The 25680-nt window shown below is 34.6% G+C and overlaps 1 protein-coding gene across 1 annotated transcript in view; it reads right to left on the minus strand.

The window, feature by feature from the left end:
* The window catches only part of VPS13B (vacuolar protein sorting 13 homolog B), a 433987-nt gene that overhangs the window by 152613 nt on the left and 255694 nt on the right, over nucleotides 1–25680 (minus strand). The window contains exons 30-31 of the mRNA XM_066565010.1: nucleotides 22124–22235; nucleotides 1743–1946 (exon numbers count right to left, since the gene is read on the minus strand). Coding sequence (XP_066421107.1) covers nucleotides 1743–1946; nucleotides 22124–22235 — 316 coding nt within the window. The remainder of the gene's footprint in view (nucleotides 1–1742; nucleotides 1947–22123; nucleotides 22236–25680) is intronic.

Genomic DNA, 25680 nt, shown 5'->3' on the forward strand with positions numbered 1-25680 from the left:
GACCCAGAGTGTGCCAGCAGTAGGATTTCAGTCACCAATGGCAAGGAAAAGGAAAGCCAATCTCTCAGTGGCTGGTTTTACTATGTTAGCTTAAGCTGCAAATTGGCTGCAAGTCCTATGGAAATTAACGTAATCTTATTTTTCAAGATATTGCAGTGGATGTGGAATTTTGGGACAAAGAGCCTCACAATGCACCTGTCCAACATCAAGGCCCAACCATAAAGACATACATATTTTTTAAGGCTAGGAATTTAAAATAAAAAACCTCTGTGGAATTATATGAGTTAAAAAGATAAATTGTTAGAAGACAGTAAAGAACCACATGATCTTATAAATGAAGACCCGAATCTGTTTCTGTGTTAAAATTTTTATCTGCACTCCTGTGACTCTTTGTCATTTTATCATCTCTTTGATTAGAACTGTTTTTCCTGCCCTCTATTTTTCAATGATAAACTGGAATTTATTATTGACCACATCTTTTTCCTGCATGCTCTCCTCCAGAGTGAGCTTATCTGCCCTCTTGGCCTTGCATCAATACATCACTTACAAAGCTCAGTCTGTGTGCCATCCTCATGTAGCCTTTGCTACAACTTGCCTTACTTTTAGAAAAATCTGAGTCCTCTCATCTCCCATTTTTTTGAAAATTAAACCAGAAGTAGTTATTTCCAGATGATTCTGCCTGCTTTTCTATATCACTTTTAGGAACTCATCCCTAAATGGAGATAGGAATCATACTTTAGGAACCATAAAATTATGCACATATTTCATAAAAATTAGATTGTTTCTGCATGAATTAGATAGAAAGGACTTTTACATTAAAATAAATAGCTAAATGTATAGGCAAAGAGGCATTTACTAGCAGAAATGCTTCTAAATCTACAGAATTACTTGAAAGCTTGCTCTTGGCCATCAGACTTTACTCCTGCCAGTTTGAAAACTGAAATCTGCTACACAGTCTGTAAAATTTAGTTTTAAACTACTTGCATGAATTTTTAAGTACAAAAAAAGTATATTAAAACCAAAATAAATACATAAAATCTTCACAAATTACCAATTAACTCCCCCTAATTTTATATTTGAAAACGTCAACATTTAAAATAGCAAACAAGTGCATGCATGCTTTGTCTTTCAACCCTGTTTAACCAGAGGGTGCGACTTTGTGTGCACATATACAATACCCAATAAAGGAGACTTAGCTGAAATATCTAATTCTCAGAATTCATCTGGTTTTAGTTACAGAAGTGCAAAAACCAGTTCAGAATCAATAGGAAATGTTCTACTTTATCCCTCTCTAATTTAGAAATGTCTAAGCTGGTTTTACTCAAGCTTTGTAAAAATACAAACAAAAGAAGTTTAGAAAAAAAGAAAAAAATACACCACCACCACCACCACCAAAACACACCCTATACCCAAAAAAACCCCCAAAACAGAACCTCCCATTGCTTATAGGGACTGAAAAGCTGAAGTCTCAGCCCTGGAGTTATTTTTATGGACAGACAGTAAGTAACTTGGAGAAGAGCTTATAATGGAAGCAAAGCACACAGTAACTAGACAGTAACTACAGCATAACAACAACAGTAATATGAATTTCAAATATGTAACCCAAAACTCCAGGGAAATGTGCTTGTAATGTAAAGCAAAACCAGTACTGAATTATTTAATTCAGGTATATTGTGGATGCTCTCTGCAGAGTTTGTGCTATGTATTTTCAGAAAAGAGTAAGTCTTTAAAAAAATCCCTACCTACTGGCCATGTTCCATTCAAGTGCTGGATTTTGAGAATTTCTCTCAGTCTCTGTCAAAACCCCTCCTTTTCCATTTTCTTTCTCTGGTTTCAACTGATTCCAATAAGCAGTACCAATGTTGATAGATTGAAGATCTATTTGGTATTGTCTGTCTTCAACTTCTGATCCAGGGTCTCGAAGAATTCCTAGATTTAGTGCTCTCCTGTAATGTCAAAAAAAGGAAAAGAAATCACCAAAGCTCACAATAAAACCAATCAGATATTCATTGAGATCCAAATTAACAAAATGAAGGCACCAGTTTCACCATTTTTGTCTACACTAAGCATTATTTTAATTTCAAATCTTCAAAAGTACCCATCTGCCTCTTTCCTATGGAATTCAATGGGAGATCTGCAAATGAACATATTCCTCTATTTAGCCAGATGTACCAAAGTTGATATGAGATCAATGCATCAACTTCATTGCACTCTCAATGAGATTTATCCAAGTAGCCTTGTGGGGAAGTAGGACTGATTCATATCTACTGAATGGATAAAGGATGTCACACTGAAGTCCTCAAAAAGAACAGCTACATACCAGTCTAACCACAAACTATAACCAACTGTCCCACTGCTCAAATTTATCAAAGAATAAAAATTAAAAAGAATACTCCAAGATGATGGAAAAACAATTCAATCCTTTTACCACTGTATTTCAGCACAGAGTTTTTTAAATAAAATTCTTCTAACAAGTGAGAAAAAAGCATTTTTGAGTGAACCACATTCCTTGTGGATTCCTTTAAAGTCTATGACATTAGATTTTACAAAGTACTTCAGTCTTGAGCTGAGTTTTGGAAACAGTCAGACTCAACTTCAACAAAATATTCAAGAGTTATTAAATGAGTGGGGGCTGCTGAGATAAATTTTACCTGTGACCAGTAACAGAGGAGTCTTCTACTGCCATTCATCTTCTGCTAATAAGCACTGGGAAATACTAAAAAAAAATTATCTTGCCCTTGCTATACTGGGAACAATACAGCCTTCTGTGCACTGCTCATTTGATATTATAACAAAAATTCACTGTTATATTATCACTGTTTTTCAAAATAAGGGACCAAGGGGATCTTAATTTTTTTCCTTCAATCTATGATCACAAATTGTAGTCTTATTTTATTGATTTCATACATCTGCGTTGAAGCTTGAGCTTCTCACTGGCATATGACATCCAATCTACTGTTCTGTTCAAGGTCTTGGGCCAAAATGATTTAGTATACAGCTGCTGTCTTCACAGAGAAATTAATAATTCTGCAATTTGTGTGAATTTGACACTAATAATCTAAACATAAATAACTATTGAAGTAGCACATCCCAAACTGCAAACTCAAGAGTACAGGTATGCAAACTATAGGTGTGCAATCTGTTTCAAAGTGTAATCCCAGTGCTGCCCAAATCCAAATAACAGTTGAAACTGCTAATACACTGCCCTTGTTACCAATGGAGTATGTTAGCAATTAAGAAAATTAAGTAATGAATCATATGTACCCACAGAGACATGTGGATGACAGGAAAGCCATTTTGATCAAGTCACTCCTGAAGAGGCAGTGTGATGGCATTGTTCAGTAGGCCCTATAACTTTCTTAAGTGCTTAGTAGAAACACACTGAAAATCTGTTATGTCAGTAGTGGTATTTCAAAATTAAATGTGGTTTCTTAAAACTTAAGAATGTGTTTGTCAACTTTCCACACAGAGAGACCTAACCACAACCACTGTGCCTTTTATTATTCTTTCTAAGGCATTATTTCATCAATGAGAATGCAGTTTGTTTTTATTTTTAAACCCACCACAGTAGATTATTGTATGATCCAATGTCTATTTTCATACTTTGTCTAATACAAGTAAATACTGGAATATTTGTTTTGTGAAATATTACTTAAAATAAAGCACCAAATCACATATTTTCGGAAATCTTCTTGTGTATATTAAACAGAATATGATAGTAATTTCACATGCACAATGGATTGTTCTCCCCTTTACTTCACAGTGACCATTTTTCATTTCTTCTTTTATGAGCAGCTTGATAACTTGCAATAGGCTCATCTAGATATTCGTTAGACTCATTCAGCATAACCTTGTGAACCAAATTCCTTGAGCACAATGTGTCTGTATGCACTAATCTGAAACTCCCCACTGTGACAATGGCCTCCTTACCCTCACAAATTTACTTATTTAAATATAAACCACAACAAAGTCACTCTTTGGCAAAAATCTTTAGGTGCAGTAAAATATACAAGGGCATTATTTAAAGAGAAGGTACTCGGGTATTGTGGTGCTGGTATCGCATTTGTCTGCTGCATCTTTTTTTAATGCACTTTGGGATATTACACCCTAATATTTTCAGCTTCAATATTTTCATGCTGATATAAAAGTTCATATTTGCATTATCCTACTATTACTAATCTCCTATATATAATATAAAACTCCTCTTCTGATCGTTCAGATACACTTTTGAAATCCAAGCATACTATGTTTCGATAGATAACCCACTTCAAGAAACACATATTTTACACATACATGTAAAATACAAGGATTAGTAATGAATGCCTTGATGTTTTGATGAAGCTCATTATGGCTTTCAGAAATTGCATCATGCCAGTTTTATACAAGGATCAAAATATAGCCTTTTCCCAAATATATATAATATATATAATATATATACACAAGCATTTACATAAGCCTTCATTTCTAGTTTCCCATATCAACAATTTACATACAGTGATTTACACAAGCACTCATTTCTGGTTTTTCCATATCAACAATTTTCCCAAGTATGTCTCCAATATATTAGTTGTATACTTCCTAAGAGAATGAAGGTATGTTAAGCCACAGCAAACCTGGCCTAATCTTAAGTACACGTTCTTTGTATGAACTCCGAACCCTTTAAAATCCTTGCAGCAAATAAATTCCGGAAAACAGAGTAAGCCAAATTCACGACTTCTCTACCTCCAGCAAAAGTGATGTTTTATCAGCTGAAATGTACTGTAGAGGTTATGATTTTAATTGCTTCCCTCTTCTGAAAACAACTTCACTATCTCATCTAATCTTTGGGCAGGTGGTGCAGAATACAACAGCTGGTCAACAATACAGTAAGATCACAAGCAACCAAAGACAACCATAAGCATGTCACAGGAAACACAGGTTTAAAGTTTTTCTCTTTTTTAAATTGATTTTGCGTGGGTCAGGTTTTTTGTATGTTTATTTAAGAGGCAGTTCATGTTGAACCAGTTACTACATACTGCTGAATAAGCATAATTCTGAGACCCACAGTAAAGAAGTTACATTTATTCACTTACAGCTCATCTGAGACCTACAAAAAGCTAAACAAGCCAGGAAAATGGCTGTTAAAGACTACACATTATGTAATAATTAAGAAATATTTGCAGACTTTACACACAACAGCTAATTTTTATTAGTACTTACTGGATCTCTGTGTGGAGTGATTTCTGCTTCCAGGTACAGAGATAATAAACCTATCTACCTAAATTTCACTTATTAAAGGTTTTGCCTGGTGATAAAAGATCCTTCCTATCCTAATTTACAAAGGAAACAGAAAGTAAGCTTGGATAAATATTTAATAAGCTATGGCACATAGGTAAAAGGACTCCTTCCTCTTCTGCTTAAACTTGTGAAGTCTCAGGCTAGATGTGGTTTGAAAGCCCCTCACCTATGCATGAGATGTGTCTGACTACTGTAGAAATCACAGCAGTATTCATCACTGACCTAATGCACCTTCACTGCCTTTTCCCCAATTCAACTCAATGAAGTTTCCTCCTTGACAAAGGCATTGAATGTATTTTACCAAACAGGGAAACTGAAGCAAATGTTTCTTGGACTCCATCTGGAATGAGATGCTATAGGTGTTAAGAAGAGCACAGAACAAAAATGACAACACTGGCCTTTGAGAATGCTAAACTTCTATAAGTAAAACCTCAGACAGGAATCAGCTTTTCAAACAAAGGCAACTATTTTTTCTTTTTTTTTTTAATTTTACCAAATAGATGGTATAATAGATACCTAGATGTCTTTTTGTCACAGACAAGATAAAATTTGAGCCCTTTGGAAAGAAACAGAACTTCCCCAACATCACACAACATAAAGGGACATGACCTAAGTATTAAAATAAAAAAAATCCTATAGCATGACTTCCCATGATGGAAGTCCTGGATGTGCCTAAATTTGGAGATATTGAATTATTTGTGAGGAAGATGGAAAAAAGAATGAGAAGTAGAAAAAAAGGAGAGCACAATACTGGCAATGGAAGAATCATAGAATCAGGGCACTAAGGCTGAAATTAAAGCAAAGAAGCAGGTAAGAACATTCTACTGCTGCAAAAAGAGAGAAGGAGACATCTTTAGGCAAGAAAAGAAGGTCCTCACAAGATCCTGGGTACATATTCTGCCATACTGAGTGATACACACGTCTTCCAGGACAAGGGTTTGCTTTCCCACCCTGCAATCTGTCCACAGGGAGACTTGTGGTGTAACAAACAGTGTTTTATGTTGGAAACAATTTATTTTAGTCTGGATCAGTGGAGCAAGCTTTCAAATGCCATCAGCAGCAAACTCAAATTCTCACTGTTTCTGCCTCTTTTCCCCAGGAACCATGCCACACATGACTGGCTTTGTTGGCAGCTGCTCTTTCTACCCTCTCCAGCTCAGCCTCAGAATAACACAGCTACTGTCCCATCTCCATCACTGCTGGCAGCATACTCAGCAATGTTTTATTAAATGAAAATATAAACTGAGTACAGTAAGGCTACTTTGCTTAATGTTTTTCTGATTAGCAAGTGATACTATTGATTACAGGAATCTGTTTAACAATGACAACTGCATTCTGTCTGATTAGCCCTGGGGTTGTGATCTGCACAGCCAGATACATCAACATTATCTACAGAAGGTAACACATTCCTTTAAGTCAGAATGGTTATGGTACCTGGGTTCATCTTCATATGTGCAGGATGCTTGTAAAAAGAAAACATCAGTGATAGCTCTGTGAGCAAAATAAAAATTACTGACCCCTTCTTAAATTTACATAGTGGCCAAATACATAACATCCTCATGCAAAGGAAAAAGTTATAAATTACATTTTAATGCAATATGTTTTGTAGTCAGCAACACTCATAAGTTCTAACTTTATAATGATTTGTAGTGTTTATCATTTTTGAACATAGGCATAAATCAGCTGAGAGGTAGATTACTTGTGTTGAAAAAAAAGGCCAGTAACTGAAACATATGCAAAATTTTCTTCTGATTGCACTAGACTACTTCAAACAATTGCTCCAGGGATGCAAAAATATAAGTGTAACAAGTAACTTTCCTGTTTTTCAAATTAATGTTGGATAAATTTCTGACTTCTATCTCTTGGGCACTGGTGCCTTTTTACTCTGTATACCTACAGAGATGAGTACCACTGAGAAGAGAGGAACTGGTAAAAGTGTTAAAAAAGCTAAAGCAGAGGATACAGCAACAAATAGCTACAAAGATCATTACACAATGAATCCCACATGGGAACTCAGTACTTCCAAATCACAAAAAAAAAAAAAAAAAAAAAAAAAAAAAAAAAAAAAAGAGATTATTCAGATTATTCAATTATGGATAAGCATGCCCTAAAACAGGATCCAATACATGAATGCCAAAGTGCCTGGTGGAAAAAAACCAACTGGGTGTATAGAACAAGCCATCTACACTCATTATCATTTAAAACAGCTAATCATATAAAAGAGCACTAAGATTTTAGTTGATTGTTGTTAACATATCACTTAGTCTCCTATGTGTCTGTCTGGAATAAGGATGTGTTAGAAACATGTTTAGAAAATTCAACCATGAAAAAGGTGTTTGAATTCTGCTATTTGAATTCACTCCAAGCTTCTAGATATTTCAAGCACAGAATCTACTACTATGACAATCGTGGCTCCTGACAGAGAATGACATTAAGAGAAGGTATTCAGGATCTTCAACAAAGCCATCACAGTCCTCTACACACAAGTGTGTCTCCCTTAAATATGTCCAAGCTAGGTACTAAATAGTCACTTTTGAGACATGTAGATGGGATAGTCAGAAACACAGTTATCTCCTCTCTGCTGCTAGACTTTTCTAGTTGTGCAGCAATAACTCTTCTACAGAAAAGAATTATAGTAGTAACCAAACCTTTTCTAAAATATCAAATATACTATTTTCTTTTACTAATATTTTTCAGCACAGCTTTTTCTTGACAAGCTGAAGCAGATAGGTCTTCCCTTACAATTGCTTTGTAGATTTTTCTTAAAAACAGACAACACAGAAAAACCCCTCAGTTCTTAAACTAATTGCTCAGAGATGAAAAACTGTAAAATTAGAATCACATTTCTCTAACTACTATGTGTCCTTTATTTCACCAGTTTCATCAATTGCAACTACTGAGTTATAGAGGTATTTATTTAATCCCAAACCATTTTTTGAAAGGACTGATATTCATTGAGCTATCATAATGCAAGAGGAGAGAGATTTGGTTTTGAAGACAGAAGAATAAATCTGCTGATGGGAAGTCAATGGTTTGTGCCTATTTTGCATGTGTGGTTGACACCCTCTCAAAAGGAGCAGGAAACACTGTCTTGGTTAGAATTGAGGTGACCAGTCTAACAGGATGCATGGATGTGCAGAAGAGCAGAGTCTGCCAGGTCTCCATATGCTGCACACAAGAACGTTTGGGGCTAGGCAGACCCTTTGCCTGGCCTGCCATGGGATGTGCTTTTCTCTTTGCAAGGCTAGCACATGCCAAAGGAAAATAGGAGAGGCTCTTCTCTCTAAACTTGCTTAGTACATATCTCTAAATGACAAAATCAACCTCTTCAACAGTCTACCAATTTATCCTGCGGGCATAAAGCCAAAATTATTTTGTCAATGTAACTAATTGCATAGAAAACATTTTGAGAGTATTCTGAGAATGCAAAGTTATAAAATAGCGATAAAAATTAGTGACTGCAAATTTAAAATTGATCTAGTATTTATTTATTCTATTTATGTGACTACTCAAATATGTTTATTTTGAAACCCAATAGATACCTATACAGAGAAAAAAAACCCCAACAATCATGCTCATTATTTACAGTGGTGGTGCCAGGTGGGTTCTACTGTAATTCCATTTGCTACCCATTTAGGAAAGCTAGATTTTAGTGAACTGGCCACACCAAGGTCAGGACTGGTAGCAGTGCACAGATAATATAGAAGCTACTAAACACATGAAAGGAATTACAGCAGATCACACATCAAAAAATTTGGCCTTTGCTTCCTTTCTTAGTCCTATGGGCAAAAAATGCTCTAAATATCCTGTGAGGTGACCAGACATATAAAAATAGTCCCTTGCTACAAGGGCTGGAGTACAGTAATTGCCTGCAAAGAAGCTGAAGAATTTCTGCAGTGCACTTGTCTTCTAGAGGTGTCTCTGGAACACAGTATCAATGAACCTATGGCCATAAAGTACAGTATTAGTAAACTATGAAGTAATTTTGGTCTCTCTCAAAAAAAGTGTAAGATGAAACAAAGCTGAAATTTGCAGCTGTGCATTTAGATGTCATCTGTTTAATTACTTCTATCATTTTATTGTTTAAATTCCTCAGCAAAAATAACAGCATGAGCAAGTCTGAACTTTTAAAAATCACTTTTTCATTTTTATACTGTTTAATGTTTAGACAGTTTGAGGAATCTCTTTATACTTTTGAAACGTTCACCCAAATTCAGGAAGCACTGTATAAATATACACTTGACAGACTGTATAAATGATAAGTATGCACAATTCCAATGGAAGGTCTGTATGATATTTTTGGATGCCAAATGTTCCTTGAAAAAAACCAAGTGGAATATAGTTTCTCTAAATAGTGGAAGTTTGAAGAGGGGACTTGTAAAAAAGGCAAAATACAATATAACCCAAAGACTTTTATGCTTTAGTTTTGTGGTAGAAATAATTTTATCTCAGAACTTAATGCTGCCTGGTAGTCAAAGATTTTTAAATATTTTGTGTGTACTTGCTTTACCATATGACTAAGATAAATAATCTTGTGATTTTCCCATTGTTTTCAGCTTGAATTTCACTTTGGCTTAATTGATGAATCTAGTTAAGTGGTACAATATCTCAGTTTTTTCAGATGTTCTATAAATTCACCTACGAGAAATTTCACTGAACACAGCCTTCATATTTGATGTGTGGAATTTCTCTAAATAGTGCAAGACAACCTGGTATAAGAAACGGGCTGGCAGGCAAACTCTCCTCAGTGTGTTTCATAAGCTGATATGGGACAGGATTCCTTTTTGCTGCTGTGTCAGTATATCAAAATCATACCTGGATATCAATCAAAGTGTATCTGAAGCAGAAAAGAACATTACAAACAAATAAATACCAGCTTTTCCTTACATTAAACAATGTGTATTAATGCATACTTTCAGCATGCCTATTGCAATTAGTAATGCTTATAGCATGGTCAATACAAGAAACTACTCTAAAACATGAATATTTAACTTTGTAAGTCAATTCACATTTATCTTTGGCACTGATTACATTAGTTTCTCAAGATGCCACTTGTATTTTCTTCTTCTAGAATCATCATATTCATAATGGCAAGCTGGAACTATTTCTGAAATACTGTATATGATATTGTAAAATATGTCAATAACACAGTATTAAAAATACCCTTCCTTTAATTCTTCTTCCTTAGGTCCTGGCACTACTTTGTCTATTTCAATACCCTTTGAAAACTCTCCTGATATAAAACCTCACTCCACAGTAATTATGAAGTATGTTACCTGTCATGTTAAAGCCAGTATATTTGCTTTCTTAAAACCCCATTAGACTATTGTTAACTGACTACTGGCACCTCTTAAGTCAGTATGAATCTATGCCTAACAAAATTTATTGAAGGGGAGTTTTACTTCTAAATATGCATTTGAAGGAGGGCAAAGAGAGAAACAAAAAAGATACAAATCTACTCAAAATATCCCTGTGTACTCACAATATTGCCCATGAAGACTACAGATTCCAGTGTCAGTTAGTTCAGTGACTCCATGATGCAGCCCAAATATTTAAATACTGGTGATTATAAAGAAAACTTAAGAGCTTTATTTTTCTGCCTGGAGCTAAAAAAATTTAGGACACTGCACAGATACAAACACACAAACAAATACACTGCCCATCTGGAAAAGAGCAAATTCCATCACCTGTAGTTTGAATCCAGTTTAGTAAATATAATTGGATACACTCTTATGAGCTGCAGTGTGTGAAAAATACATATAGATTTAAAAAATATTTTTAGAAAACAACTTCAATAACATTTGCAGTTACATAATATATCAGGCATTTTTTTACTATGCCAAAAATGCGGAAAAATCAACCAATGAAGCTGTCTGAATACAGTGAGTTAAAAAAGATATGCCAGAGAATTGCATTCTTCTGTATTTTTCTTGAATACATATATGCATATATTTATACACTTACAACCTTAAAAAGTTTAGAATTTGCTTTGCAATTGGATTTGCTCATCTGTAAGATTCTTCCTGTTTCTTGAAAAACTGTCACATACAATGATTAAATAATACTATTCAATAGTTAAATAATTTTGGATATTAGAAAGAGTTCAAACCTCTTCTGTTCCTATCCTGCAAGTACAGAGCATATCTATTTGTAGATACTCCTATGTCCTATTTGTACCACCTCCATAGCCATTTATTTTTTAGTGCTCAAGAACACACAATACTAGCCAGAAAACTGGAGTAGCTGTGATTTATGCCAACCATTTACAGTGAAACAGAGATGCCTGATACTATCTCTGTATTTTATTACTCTCAACATGCACTTGTGTTAGCCATTAACATACCAGTGCTGGCCATTGCCTTCTCACATGAAAAACCAAAACCCTAGCAACAAAAATATCAGTGGGCATGAAAAATGTTTTGAGAGGCTGAAGAATGGTGCATTTATCTTTGTGTCCAACAACTAATAAAGCCCATAAGATTACAAACCAACCCTTAAAAAGACGTGATGGAATTTTTTGTTCTTAAGCAAAAAAAAAAAAAAAAAAAAAGGATAGCTTCTGAAATGCAACATAAACCCACTGTATATGGATTTTTAATTTCTTTTTTCTTCTTTTTTCTTTACTGCAGCATAGTAAGGTTTAATAGCACAGTAACACCTTAAACATAACAAACATTAAGCAGGACTTTTGACCATACTTAAGGTGGTTGAGCCAAGTGAAACTATGTTGGAAAAGTCAGTTAAGAGCTAGGAACCATACTCACTTAAACAGTAAAATTTGAGTTGCTCAGGATAACAGTAACATTGATTTAATTTTGCCATGGGAGCTTGGAAGAGTATCCCATAGAGAAATATGCTAAAATAACATGTTACTATTCTGTGTATTTCTGATAATCCTTTTTGCTAAATAATTGAAAACCAAAGTTGAAATACTTACAAGCATTAAATGAAAGACACTGGCAAACAATTTTGCAAAAGAAAGAAATCTTCTATCCAAAATGCAGTTTAAGAACTGTGGTATGAATTTGTCATAGATAAAACCCTGTGAGGGACATCAGAGAACCCACAAGTATTTACGGAATGAACCGCAATCTGTATACAGAAGTTAACAAATGCTTCATTACAAACGGGATATGCTTTTCTCAGTAACAGAAGCACACAACTTGCGTTATAGTTACCTTGAGATCCTGCTAGAATTAAAAATGCTACAAAGAAAAGAAATTTGCTTTAGGTGCTATTGGAAAATACTTTTCAACGAAAAAGCATTTGTTGAAACCAGAGCTGATGGAAATTATATTTACTCACAGTTAAGAAGAAAACTGTTTAGAATAAAGAATTTTAATAGCTCTCCTCAGCTCTTTTAGAATAAATTATTTACTGCAGCCAAGACTTTAGATGTTAATTTTCAGTATATAAGACAGAAAAGCAAGCTTGATTTATGAATTCAATCCTATATTTTAACAATCAGTGAAGTAGAATCTGGGAAGAAATGGTAAGGAGTTTGTGTAAAGCAAAGGAACATTACTTCAGTAACTCATACAGAGGAACCACTCCAGCTCTTAAGGTGGCATTAATTTCTAAGAGCCTGCTAATTATTTTCTCCCATGTTAACAGAAACCCAAACACCTCCCCTCATTCCCCCCTGCATTTTACAATAACAGGCACAATATAAAGCTACTTATTCAGGAAAAAGAAAGATTAAAGGGATGTAACTTGAAGAAATGTAAAACCTTCAATAACATTGCTTTATAACATAAAACATGAAATACAAAACACTACTCATATAAAAAATAACTTCATCTTTTGGATTACCTTTTATTGCCCGGTTTTATCTGAAAATTTTTTCATTGTATTCAGGTTGCTGAGTACATAAACCATGAAAGGTATTCTGGAATTTCTAAGGGGTATTTAATGTGTTTTTCCTTTGTCCCTGTGCCCTTTTTTGTTTACCTTTTTAAACTGTTACAGTCTATTTAATAATGTTAATGCTGAATCTGAGAACTATTTAAAATTTCTTAGTACACTGCATCAAATTCTGAGCTGTTTCAAAAGGCCAGATCACGATGGCAGATGAAGCTGATCCATGCCCAAGCTGATAGCACACACCTTTTTGCCAGGGCTAATCCTTTTGTGCCTACACAATAAATAGGCTCTGGATAATAACCTTACTGAAACAATTACCTGATGACCCCACCATTTTTTTATTTCTTTCAGGTCTCTCAGCCTGTTCCTTACTCACAAGTATAAACAGCAACACCATGAAGAAGGAGATCTTAAAAGAGTTCAAATTTGGATTTACAATTTAAATGGGCACAAAACTCATGGCCCAACAACCATGGATAAAGTAATGTTAAAAAATTGACATGACATTCATCCCATTCTGGCAGCCCCAAGGAAGCCCAGGGCCACAATTTACTCCTTTAGTCCCTTCACTGGGCATGGATGGTCTGCACATGCTTCGATGGGAGGGTGAGAGACCTCTCTACTCAAAGAACTCAGCAAATATCTGACACGTTTTCTCTCCCCTGTGGTAAAACAAGAATTGCTTTAGGGAGGAATTAACAGTTTGGAAAATATTTTCAAATGGGAGAAAGGGGCATTATTATAGTTAAGGGAAGCAGTTACAGACTTTATCTCAATGAAGGAGGTAGTTTTCAGTGCTGGTTAAAGAGAAAGAGATATGAGATTTCTGAGGGGTTCAGTCAAAATGTACAAACATAGAGGGGAAAAAAAAAGGAAAAGAAATTATGCTTCCTAGGGAGAAGATGAGAATAACTGCAACAACCTTAGGTCTCAAGAAAAAAACACCCATATGCATAACAAGTATTTAGAATCTTAGGACTAAGAAATATCAAGACAAGAAGTTAGGAAATGGAGCATTCGCATATCTAGAATAAAAAAAAAAAGTTTAAAAGGATTAGAACTAACCAAAAAAAGTTGTTTGATTTTATTTTGATTGGCTTCATCACAGCAGAACAGCTTTTTTTGGGAGAAAAAAGGAAACGGAAAAAACCCATGTTAAACAGCATCTCAAACCAGCACAAATGAAAGATCCTAATCTCTCCTCCACTCAGTCACCCTAAACATATTACAGATTTCGAAACCGAGGTTGTATGAATTTCACATGGCAAGCTTTGCATATGCCCCACAGAAAATACTAATTAGTGTTAAAGCATTACTTGAGACAGCAAGAAGTATCAGAAGACCAAGGAACCTCTGAGTCCAGCCTGCTGTGTTCAACTTAACCTTGACTTTGCAGAAGATACAGTAGTTAAGATCACACACAGCTGAGAAGTCTTTTTATAGAGCAAAGTACAGTACATGAGCAAAGCAGAGACAGCAATGCCCTTGTGAAGCTTTACTTTAAAACTGCTATTTACTTCTGACCTTAAGCTGTTTAATGATGGCATCATATCAAATGAAAGAAATGGAGTACATGCTACAGTAAATCATATAAAGTATGTAGACTTTATGGACTCCATTTTGAAGAGATGCATCCTTGATGCCTGGCTCTTAAGTTCACAACTAAACTGTCCGACCTGAGAAATTCCTGAATACACAATCCAGTTTAAAGGGAGCCTGGAAACCCATTCCCAATTTAGTTCTAAATCACACAGGATGCAGTTAGTTACAAGAACCCAGTTATGCAAACACCTCAGCCAAGCCAGAAGCAGAAGGGAAGAGCATTGGAGATAAAATATATATTAAGTCCTCAAAACAAAGTTGGAAGTAACAATAAGTCATTGAGGAACGTCACTCTTTTTTTATATTAAAACATTTTAATATATGCACTGTTTAAGAATTACTAGACTTCAAAAATGTCTTTATCAATTCTACGTGTTTCAACTTTGATCTGTTTAAATTAACTGGTTATTCCTTTGAATTCATTCTTTAATGATACGTACTTGTTTTTCTTTTCCCTCTAACCTATTTAATAAGGTTTCCAAAAATGCAGTCCTGGTTAATAACAAATGGATGCTTAAATGACATAATGCCACTGCTCTTTGATAGGAATGTTTCCATGAAGTAAATTTCAATTTCCTTTCTCTGAGGAACTGCACAAAGAAATTAAAACTTATTCTATGAATCAAGTTCTGTGCTACTAAATGAAAGAAAAAATATAAAGTATGTATGTGTATGGAGAACACAGTGATTAAATTTATCAGTTAAAGAGAAAAGTAAAGTTGTAAAAATTATTTTCTTATGAAAATATTACATTATAAGGAAATGTATTTCAAATCTATGTATTTAGGAAAATCAGTTATGTTGAAGATTCCTGTAGAACTCACAAGGAAATTTCAAGTAAAAACAGGTTTCAAGGTTAAAGCTGAACATTTTAAATGCCAAATTCCAAATATAAATTTAGCTTTGAATAGCTTTTGGTATTAGATAATTAGCAAGCCACATTTCTGAAACTAAATGGGCAGTTCCAGCTGTTACTTTACAATTAGTTTCCACTGAGAGTTTTAAATTAATAACTGCTGCAATAGCCTTAAACATGCCAATGCTAATTAGGAGTGGTGTTTGCATGTAATGCTATCCATATATATGAGTATCTTGCTGGGCAAAAGGTCTAAGCAGATTTTTTTTTGCCTCTCTGTTAAACACAGAAGAAGAGAAAAATGTAAAGCAGGAAAAGACGTTACTTCCAAGTCCTACTCCAGAGAGTAGTATAGAATTCTTACAGAAGATAAAGATAATTTTCCTAAGTCTTTATAAAACTTTATGCTAAAAAACATGCGATCAAGTACCATAGCAAAGAAAAATATTCAGAAATTACAATTACTATAAAAATTTTGATTTACACCCCAATTCAACAACTATTAATTCTTAAGATTATTAAATGCAAAAAGAAACAAGATTGTATATTCAAATTATATGAAGAGAGAATCCTTTTATAAAAATCTTCAGAAATAAAATCATCCTCGTTTGAAATCTGGAAAAAATCAGCAAATAAATTATGCAAGCGATTTCAAAATCTTTGCTGTTACATTTTTTTTTCCTTAACACAGATAGATGAGAACTTAAAAGGATGCTAACACAATCACAGTTCACAATTGATACGGAATAAAATACATACTGATTAAAACACTAATAATTTCTTCCTCAAATGTTTTTTCCCATATAACATCACCCTGCAGTTGTAATAATTTTAAAATTTTACCATATACTAAAGCTGATATTTTTCCTAATTCCTTGTGGTACATACAGACAATTTAACAAGCAGCTCACATTTCCCTCAAAAACTGTGTGCATACATTTTTTTTCACTGATTATCTCTGTTGCCTTTATTCAGAGAAGAAGAAACCCTGGTCAGCATTAGCTAACTCCTTGTTTGCCTAGCAGATACATCTCGCAGATGTACTGAAAACAAAAATAGGTAAAATAGAAAATAAGTCTTAATAGAACCTTTGTAAAACTCTTAAAAGGAAGAGTTATTTCCTCAATAAAAGGAAATATGCATGTTAGGTCCATAATCTGGGAAACATTTAGCTATCTTAATGCTAACTTCTATGCAAAAACCAAACAGTTTTTAAACTGTTGTTTGGTTTGAAAAGGAAGATATCAAAAAGTAACCTTTTTACGCATAATAAAGTTATAGAAAATCCAGGCTTTTTGAACAATAATTTCAAGGTATAGTTTTTCAAATATAAACATGTCAAAATATTTTTGAAGAGAAGATGCTTACAGATGTGGGTGCTGTTGAAAAGTTTTGAAAAGCATTTGATTTTCCAAACCACATTTGAAAGAAAAAACAGATTTCCACACAGACTGCTGGCTCTGCATGTGCTTCTTTCAGAAATTCCTTGAATCATTTTTTTCCTTCCTTTCACTCCAGCACTATCAGTACAGACAATAAAAAATATTTATTACTCCTTATTTCCCTGATGGACTTTTGTAAACCAATAATGGGCATTACATGATTATTACAAGGATGTTCTAGATGGAGTTCTTTGAAATAGAGAAAAATAGCAGCTATTCTATAAGGAAAATATCTTTGTTTTGCTATTTGCAAATGTTTGAGAGTTAAGTGAAAAACAGTAAACGACAAAAATGAAAAAATTATAATAAGAAAAGGCTTGCATTAATAAAAATTTAAATGAAAAAATAATAAAATCTACAGCTACCTTTTTATAAGTAAATTCTTTACATGTACTGTTTTTGTGGGGAGAGGCATGTCTAAAGAATTTCCATTTACATTCACAAATTGGAAACAGTCTAGGGACAGCTTTATCCTTTGATCTATGAAAGATCTACACATGAAAATGACCATGGAACACTCAGACCTGGACTATTAAGCTTTGATATATGACATGAATGAAATCCTTGGATCTCAAAAATGATGAATCCAGAGTGTGGACAACAATTAGGTTCTTTATTGGCCAAGCTGAGGAGAGCTTGGTATTCTGCTTACCTAAACTCCCAGAAGTTGATGGTTTGGCAGTATTATTCCTGACTTTTTAAGTAAGACCTTTACACAACAACCTTCAATCAGCCTCTAGTTGCTGAGCTCTTTGTCAGCAATTTCATTTCTGCACTACAACATTGTAACTCAACATTATTTTACTCTGTCTGTTCATGGATACTCTCTAAAACTCCATTAACTATTGTTCCATGACAGTTTGCTAAAACAACCCTGTTGGGGATGATCAGCAGTTACCTCTATAATCCATCAGAGCATTTGCACAGTATTTGGTGTAATGGGCCCCTTATCCCAAAACAGAAATAGACCTAAACATCATCTCACTTTCAGCTTCAATACCAAATATCCATGCATCTACCTCATGCATGCAATCACCTCATTTTTTCAGTCAGAGAACCAGAATTTCTGGGTCGTGTGAGGAAGTTTTCTCAACCATTTCCCTGTTGACAGTGCCTAGTTCTGCTGGTAGCTTAGTACAACTAGTGCTATTCACTGTTCATATCCCCAACATACACACTTCTTAAAAATTCATCAGGAGTTAAAGCCCACAAAAATATAGTTCTGTCCTTCATTGCTTAGCAGAAACTTCATTTACTCTGACTGACTCCTTCACAGTTTCAATTAAATGCTCTTCCCTCCCTTTAGCCAGGCTAAGCAACTGTCTTACTTGCATTCTTATCCAAAACCCCTCCTTTATCTGCTCCCTGACCCCATCCCAAGGCCTTTTGATAATCTGATAATCTTCCAATCAACAGAACTGGCAGTTTCTTGATGGCAATGTACAGTTCTGGTAATATTTGTGGAACACAAATACAGCTGGAGCTGAAGTTTAAGAATCAGAGAATCATGAAAAACCATTACAACCAAAAAATAAACTCCTACAATTTAGCAGGGAAAAAAATCAAAAAATATATTGTCTCTTACTGTCACCATAGAGAAATATGTCACCATACTGCTTTCAGGAGTCCTTAATTTGCTGTTATGGTGCATTATCTTTCTTTACTATATATTAATATCAAAACTAAAGTGGTCCATCTTCTACTGGAGAAAATACTCTAAGACTAATTTTTATACAATATAGAAAAATTGAAGTTACAATGTCAATACATTTCTTTCCAACTTCCAATAATCACCTGAAACTATATTTGTGCCCAAATGATTGAGGCACATTGCTTTTCCAACATCCCCTTTTCTGTTTAGTTCTCTCTCCAAGTTAGCATGTAAGCTCTTTTTCCTAAGTCATACTAGATGGAGTCACTTCAGCCTACAGGCCAAAAGTGGTCTGGTTTATTTAGTATCACCTGCAGCCCTACCAGACTTACCTTCATGGACTGGCATTCTACTAATGATATGTGAGCACATTCAGCTTTTCATATATAAATTTATGGGACAAATTCAAAAGATGTTTGGAAATGCTATTCAGCCTCTAGCCATGAAAATGTTTCTCAGCCTTTCCTAAAAGAACAATTTCTAAATGAGAAGCAAAAATTCTTCTTTCTCATGAAGCACTACAAAAGTGACACTAATTGCATGTGGTTGTAGTTCAGGCCTAAACAGAAGACTGTTTAAAGCAAAGTGACACCACAAATTAAGTTTGTATCCCCACTCCAGAAACACTGTAAAGACAGTGGTTCAGACAACAATTTATTTTCTTTTATTCTATTAAAAGCAGCAGCATCAAATTAGAGAAGAGAGGTTGGAAAAAGACTGAAGACGACATGTTGGCATTATTAGAATACTGCAGATGCTAATTCTTCAGTAACCAACAGGCTTCTGTAATTTATTTTTTTAGAGTGTCTCACACTAGATATTGTACTACTTGTACCTCTGTTAATATTTGCTAAGAAATCTTTCACCAAGCACACGAACCACACAGTGTGTGGGTTTGCTCATCTTACCACTCAATTTTTAAGCATTCTGTATTAGCTCCAGGTTTTTTATCTAGTACCATGAGCATGTGAAAAAGGGTTAATACTTTGTAAGAAGAACTCTCATATTTAGACCCAACATCATGTGTTAATGATATCCCACTGTTTTTTTTTTTTTCCTTGTATACAGACTGTATGTCCTGCCCACAATACAGAACCCTTTGCCTAATTTTATTTTAAAAACCCTGGAAAATGGTGAAACTTCACTTAGAACTCTAGCTGAACTTCACTTAGAACTCTAGCTGAACTTCACTTAGAACTCTAGCTGTCTAACAGCAGTGACTGTCATGTAAGACAATGAAGAGACATCTTGAACCATGCTTCTGTAAGCACACTTTGCTCTAGATCAAAGATTTTGTAATTAGAAAATGGATCTAGTTGAACCCCCAAAAGGAATCTTAATATTTTTAATTTAAAAAGTATTCATTTTTGTTCTTTGAAAATCTTGGAACTTGCTTAAACAGATTAAGATAGTCACCTTCTTCCCAAAATCGAAAGACCCCCCACTGTAAACTTCAATATTGTCCTATAAAACACTGCAAAGTAACTTGATGCTCTGCTCTGATTCATCTTAGAAACAGTAAAGCTAGTATAATTGGATGATTAAAGAAGGAAAGAGAAGAACAAATCATTTGATAGATGATGAGAAATTGGGGAGTGGTCATTGAAGCTGAGGAAATCACTTAAAATGTCAGAAAACTCAGAAAAAGACATAGGAAGCACAATGTTGGGAGACTGGTCACAAAATGCCAGTAGCAGTCAGATCAGAGATGTCTCTGGCCCAGTGCTTATTTCTACTTTACTCATTTGGTGACATGATTCCTAAAGGAGGACTGGACCATACTGTATCTGCATTAAAACAATGAAAACCAAATATACGCTGCACAAATCTTGTCTGGAACATTTATGTATATAAAACCCACAGGACCATAATGCAAAATAATCCATCAGAACCTTTGAAAAGCACTGAATGTCAACATTTCAGGTAAAGCCACATAGGCAAAGATAGAGACTCAAAAATCTAGCACAGCACAGCACAGTTAACTGGCACAGCTTCAGTGATTTTAGATGTAAAGGAGTTGCTTATTCAGTGGTTTGTAATATGCATACAAGGAACATCACACAGTTCCCCACAGTGACTGAAACGACCTTACAGAAGCTGGTAATTGCAGATTCCACTTTATGACCAGGCATTTTTTGATAAAGTTTTTGTTGCTATGAGAGGAGTGGAATCTACATTGGATCTCTGACTCCTTAAAGCAGGTCTCAGATGGGAGTCTCCTCAGACAGAAAGAGTAGGAGCAGGAAGAGCCCGTACAAATGTCTGAAGATCTCCCCCATCTATGAGCACATGGGAAGCTGGATCAGGCCCTGCCACCCAAAGCCACTGCTAAAGCCAGGCTGCAAGACTTTTCCCATGAAAGCTCCATAATACAAAAGATAAAATGCTTATTTAAAAACAAAAGGAGAAAAAAAAAGAAAAAGAAAGGATAAACTACTATAACCAAACATACAAGCAAACCCATTAATTTAAATGCTTCCACATGGAAATATGAAGAAAAATACTCTCTTACAACTTCTAAGTGATCAGAAGTGAAATTGGAGATATTTCATGGTCTCCTAAAAATCCTAGTCTTGACAAAAGTAAAACTTGCTGTCATTTTCTAGGCAGTAAATGTTTTACTGCTGGGAAAAGATTTTGATGTTTGTAATTTCTATTGAAGAGCACTATGAAGTAGTTAAAAATATTGCCACATCTGAAAAACAGACCAACGGGAAGTATAAGACACTTGTTCATCTGTATTTCTGTGACTTTTCTCACTTGGTATTATTTGCAACCTTACTTTCATGTCTGGCAACAGTGCCAACTCTACTAAGGATCATATATTACTTTTATCATGTTGATTACATATGTTCACCAGTTTTGCTGCCTATATATGATTACTGTGGTTTGCACATACTTAGTGACACAATCCAGAGCATGACATTTTCACAGAAAATGTGTTTACTGGGAAAGAGTTCCTTAGAAGTTTGCATTCCTTTAAGCTTTGATCTACATGACATCAAGAATCCTACAGTTTGAATATATGTTTACCATTTATATTATTAAGATCTATCTCCTTCTCACTATATGGCTACTGAACACTTTGGAAGTCACAAAAAATTTCCTTTTCTCTAAGGTGAACTTAGTAGTAGCTGAATAAAAGAAAGCCTCTTAAAATGTTCTCATCTGTGAGTTTAAACTTCATAGTGATTCGACATTTAAATTCTGTTATTCATCAGCACTTCACAGCAGAACTTGATTTGTCTAAATGGATTTGAAAGCCCACAAGTGAAGAAAATCAGAAAAACCTGGTTTTGAATATCAAAAGATTGTATGTGAAAAGTATTTTTACAGGCTGCACGTACCAGTTTTATTGATCAATTAACTTCTCCCAGAATGAATTTTACTGAGACCATATATGAAAAGCCAAACCCCTCCTCTGACACTTACTGATAAATGTCTTTTCTGAGCACAGCTCTACTGAGAGGGTTGTCAGCCTGAGGAGCCATAGAGACAGATCCAATCTTGAGAACCAAAGTGTCTTCTTTAATTGATGGATTAGCTGTAGTTAGGAAAAGAGAAAATATGTGTTTGATTAAAAGTCAAATGCACATAGCAGGAACACTGGAAAACTATTTCTTTAAAAAATGTATGGAAAAATATTTGCTAAGGATTCAATTTTGCACAGGAGCAACATAAAATCAATAGCCCTGCTGTGATACATAAAGACAAAACTATTGTAATTTCATTTCCTCAGAGTTTTATCACACCACTGAGTTCTGGTCTGCAACTTATTCTCTCTGACACTTTTGGGGGGGGGGGTATTTCAAAATGACTTCAGACATTTTATGACATATTCTTTGTGATCTGTTTGTTTCTCCAATAACTATTTGCTGAAATATCAGCATGTAAACCACTCTGAATTGTGCACCCTTTTTATTATGGGCCTATATCTTTAGATGTAAAACATTACAGGATACCACAGTATAACCATCCTGGTAGCATTTGGAATCGGCTGCAACACACATGGAAAGTTCAAACACAAGGACTGAAACAAGAGAATCTGAAATCTGACACATATACATAGAACAAGATGTAATACTGGACAGTAAATCAGTAACAAAATTAATCCAAGAAGAAACAAAAATCTCTGCTTTCCACTTATCTCCATAATTTTCAAATTTCAGCCACATGTAAAGTTTCTCAGTTTAAAAACAGTGGTCATACTAGACAAAAACCAAAGTTCTGCCGAGAAATAAAATAGCACCATATTTTTTGTAGAAAGCTAACTGTCAGCAGGCACAAACAAAGCACTTGGATAAGGCTGTGCTCAGAAGACTCCATATTAACTAGGAAACTCTTGAGCAGGTGTGAAGCAAGTTCAAAGAGTTCATTATCTGAAGGTTCACAGCTCACTGCAAAACCTGTGTGAGATGTAACAAGGATGGAACGACATCACACCTGCTCCCACATCCAAGGAAGTTCTGCAAGACTCTCATATATGAGTTTTGAAAACAAAACTGCAGTAGAAGATAGTTTAAATATTTTACTGAAGTGTGAAATGCTTGGTGTGGTAAGAACCAGCAAAATCTATAATCTTAAAAAAACGGTTTCTTCAGAACCAGTAATGTCTTGGTGAAAGAGACACCATGCTTTACAGCTAAACACATATAAAGACAAGTATATTTTCTGAACAGATCTAAGAAATCACAGAAATTCTATGTTATTTTCAAACTATTGAAGGGGATACCCCAGTAAATATGTGGCAAAGTGGGAACACAAGTTTTGATACACAAGTGTGTTAGCACACAAGCCATCTATTTAAAAGAACCTCATGTACTTACAAAATAAAGACAAATCCTTTAGTCCCCCCAAAGCAAAACAAAACTAATTACATATGGTTTGGCTGCTAGAAATAAGATACAAGAGTTAAGCTCATTAAAAACTCCATTTTTTGATTTAATCTGAACTCATATTTTCAAAAAGTAGTAAGGCACTGTACTAAGTACTAGAATACTGCCACTGTACACTTAGGTGTTGGGTATTTGCTTTCCAATACTCACATAAGAAAACAGATTGATGGTATTAAATAAATATCTGATGATAACTGCAACTCAATTAGGTGGCAGATGCCTTATTCTTGGGAAATGATTCTTAAAATATATCTTAGGCTAAGAATTTTGTCTCTTACACTTAGCAAAGCAAAATAAGCACGGGGCTACCCATAACCGTCTCTGCTGTGTAAGTATTTTAGGAGATTTTTTCAAGGCTGGGCATGGACCTTTCGTGTACAGTTTACTGTAGGTCAATAAATAAGCCAATCTTAAATCAGAAAGAATCACAGACATTAATATTATCAGCTGGTTTCTAAGAGATCATATGAATTCATATCTCCATTCATTAACCACACTTTTCAAAATACGGGAGTAATGTAGTAAACAATCACAGTCATTGCAGATATTTAAAAATTTGAGGGGAAAAACATCTCTGCTACATTTTAAAAACATACTTACAATTTAAGTATATTTACAATATAATACTGTACATACATTACTTTATACTTACAATATAAGTACAATCCAGGAAAATCTTACAGACTCAAGGGTGAAGATGTTGTTCACAATCTCATTTGGTTTTATTCACTCATTTCAGTAATCTTTTTGCTGAGCTAAATACATTATGCTCTTTTAATCCTTCCTTTTAAGCCTCCTTGTCTAGCACTTAACATTTTTGATACTTTTCAGCACCCTCTCTACTTTTATCAATACCCAGTTTTACAACAGAAGGCAAATTGGACATGATATTCCAGCATCTGCCATATGCAGAAGTACAGCTACCTCCCTTATTTCTTTTCCCTCAGTCCACTGTGACCCACAAGCTGCTTCAGCCACTGTTTCCCAGGATAGTCTCTCCAGCCCTGAAGACCCAGTCTGTGTAAAACTTCCCTGATTTATAACTTTAGCTTTAGAAGATTTACTGTACTTTCTACAAGCAGTATGCAAGCACAGTAACCCAGATGCTTGGCCTCAGGAAATGCTTTCCAACATTTGCTGATGATAGCAATAATGGTTTTATATTTACTTTCAGACTATTAAATACCAATTTCATTTACTATTCCCAATTGATGAGTTTTTGTGGGTTTTTTTTAGGTTCCTGGTTAGCCATTTTAATTCATTTAACATTTCCACAGAGAGAGTATGGGGATGTATTTAAATTAAATACCATGAGACAAAATGTCAAACTCCCTAGAAATGTCTAAGCATATCAAATCTTTGCAAACATTTTATCAACTAAGAATGAAACCACAATGAAGAATGGAAATCAGATGTTTTTGAACATCTAATTTCCCATAAAACCATATTTATTGGTTTTATGTAAAAAAATATGTAAAAAATATGCAATTCTTTATTAACTGAATCATGTAATATTTTTTCCTTTATGTTCTCTGAGGGAGAACAATAAAACTACCTGTCTTAATTTTATTTGAACATTACACTTCTCATTTTACTAGATAAACCTTCAGCTGTCTAAAATCTGTTTTTCCAAGGTGTGTTAAAAATTAGCCTCAGAAGACCAAGATCTCTGAGCACAACTTACTCAGCCTGACTGATTTGAAACTTTAATAGTAAGTGAGGAGGATGTTACAGACCATATGTTATGACAGACTTCAAAGTAGAGAGTCATGCTCATGTGACAAGAATATATCACTTCTACAAATGCAGGACATACATTTATTCAGTGTGCTGCCTTTTCTTTTTCACTATCAACAAATTCATCATGTCCTTTATAGTGATTCCTGATATTTTGCTCCTAGTACGTATAAGAAAGAGTTGCTATTGTCCTCAAACCAGCCAGATGTGGATTTTTTCTGTCTTTACAACTTCTTATCAGTTTTTTGCAATTTACAATTCATAGTCTTCTGCTATGCAGTAATTCTTGTTCCTACTTGTCATATATTGCTTTCATATATTTAGTTACCTTTACTTCATGGCTGAGTAAGTGTGGGC

This window comes from Molothrus aeneus, chromosome 1, assembly GCF_037042795.1.
Source record: "Molothrus aeneus isolate 106 chromosome 1, BPBGC_Maene_1.0, whole genome shotgun sequence".
Lineage (NCBI taxonomy): Eukaryota > Metazoa > Chordata > Aves > Passeriformes > Icteridae > Molothrus > Molothrus aeneus.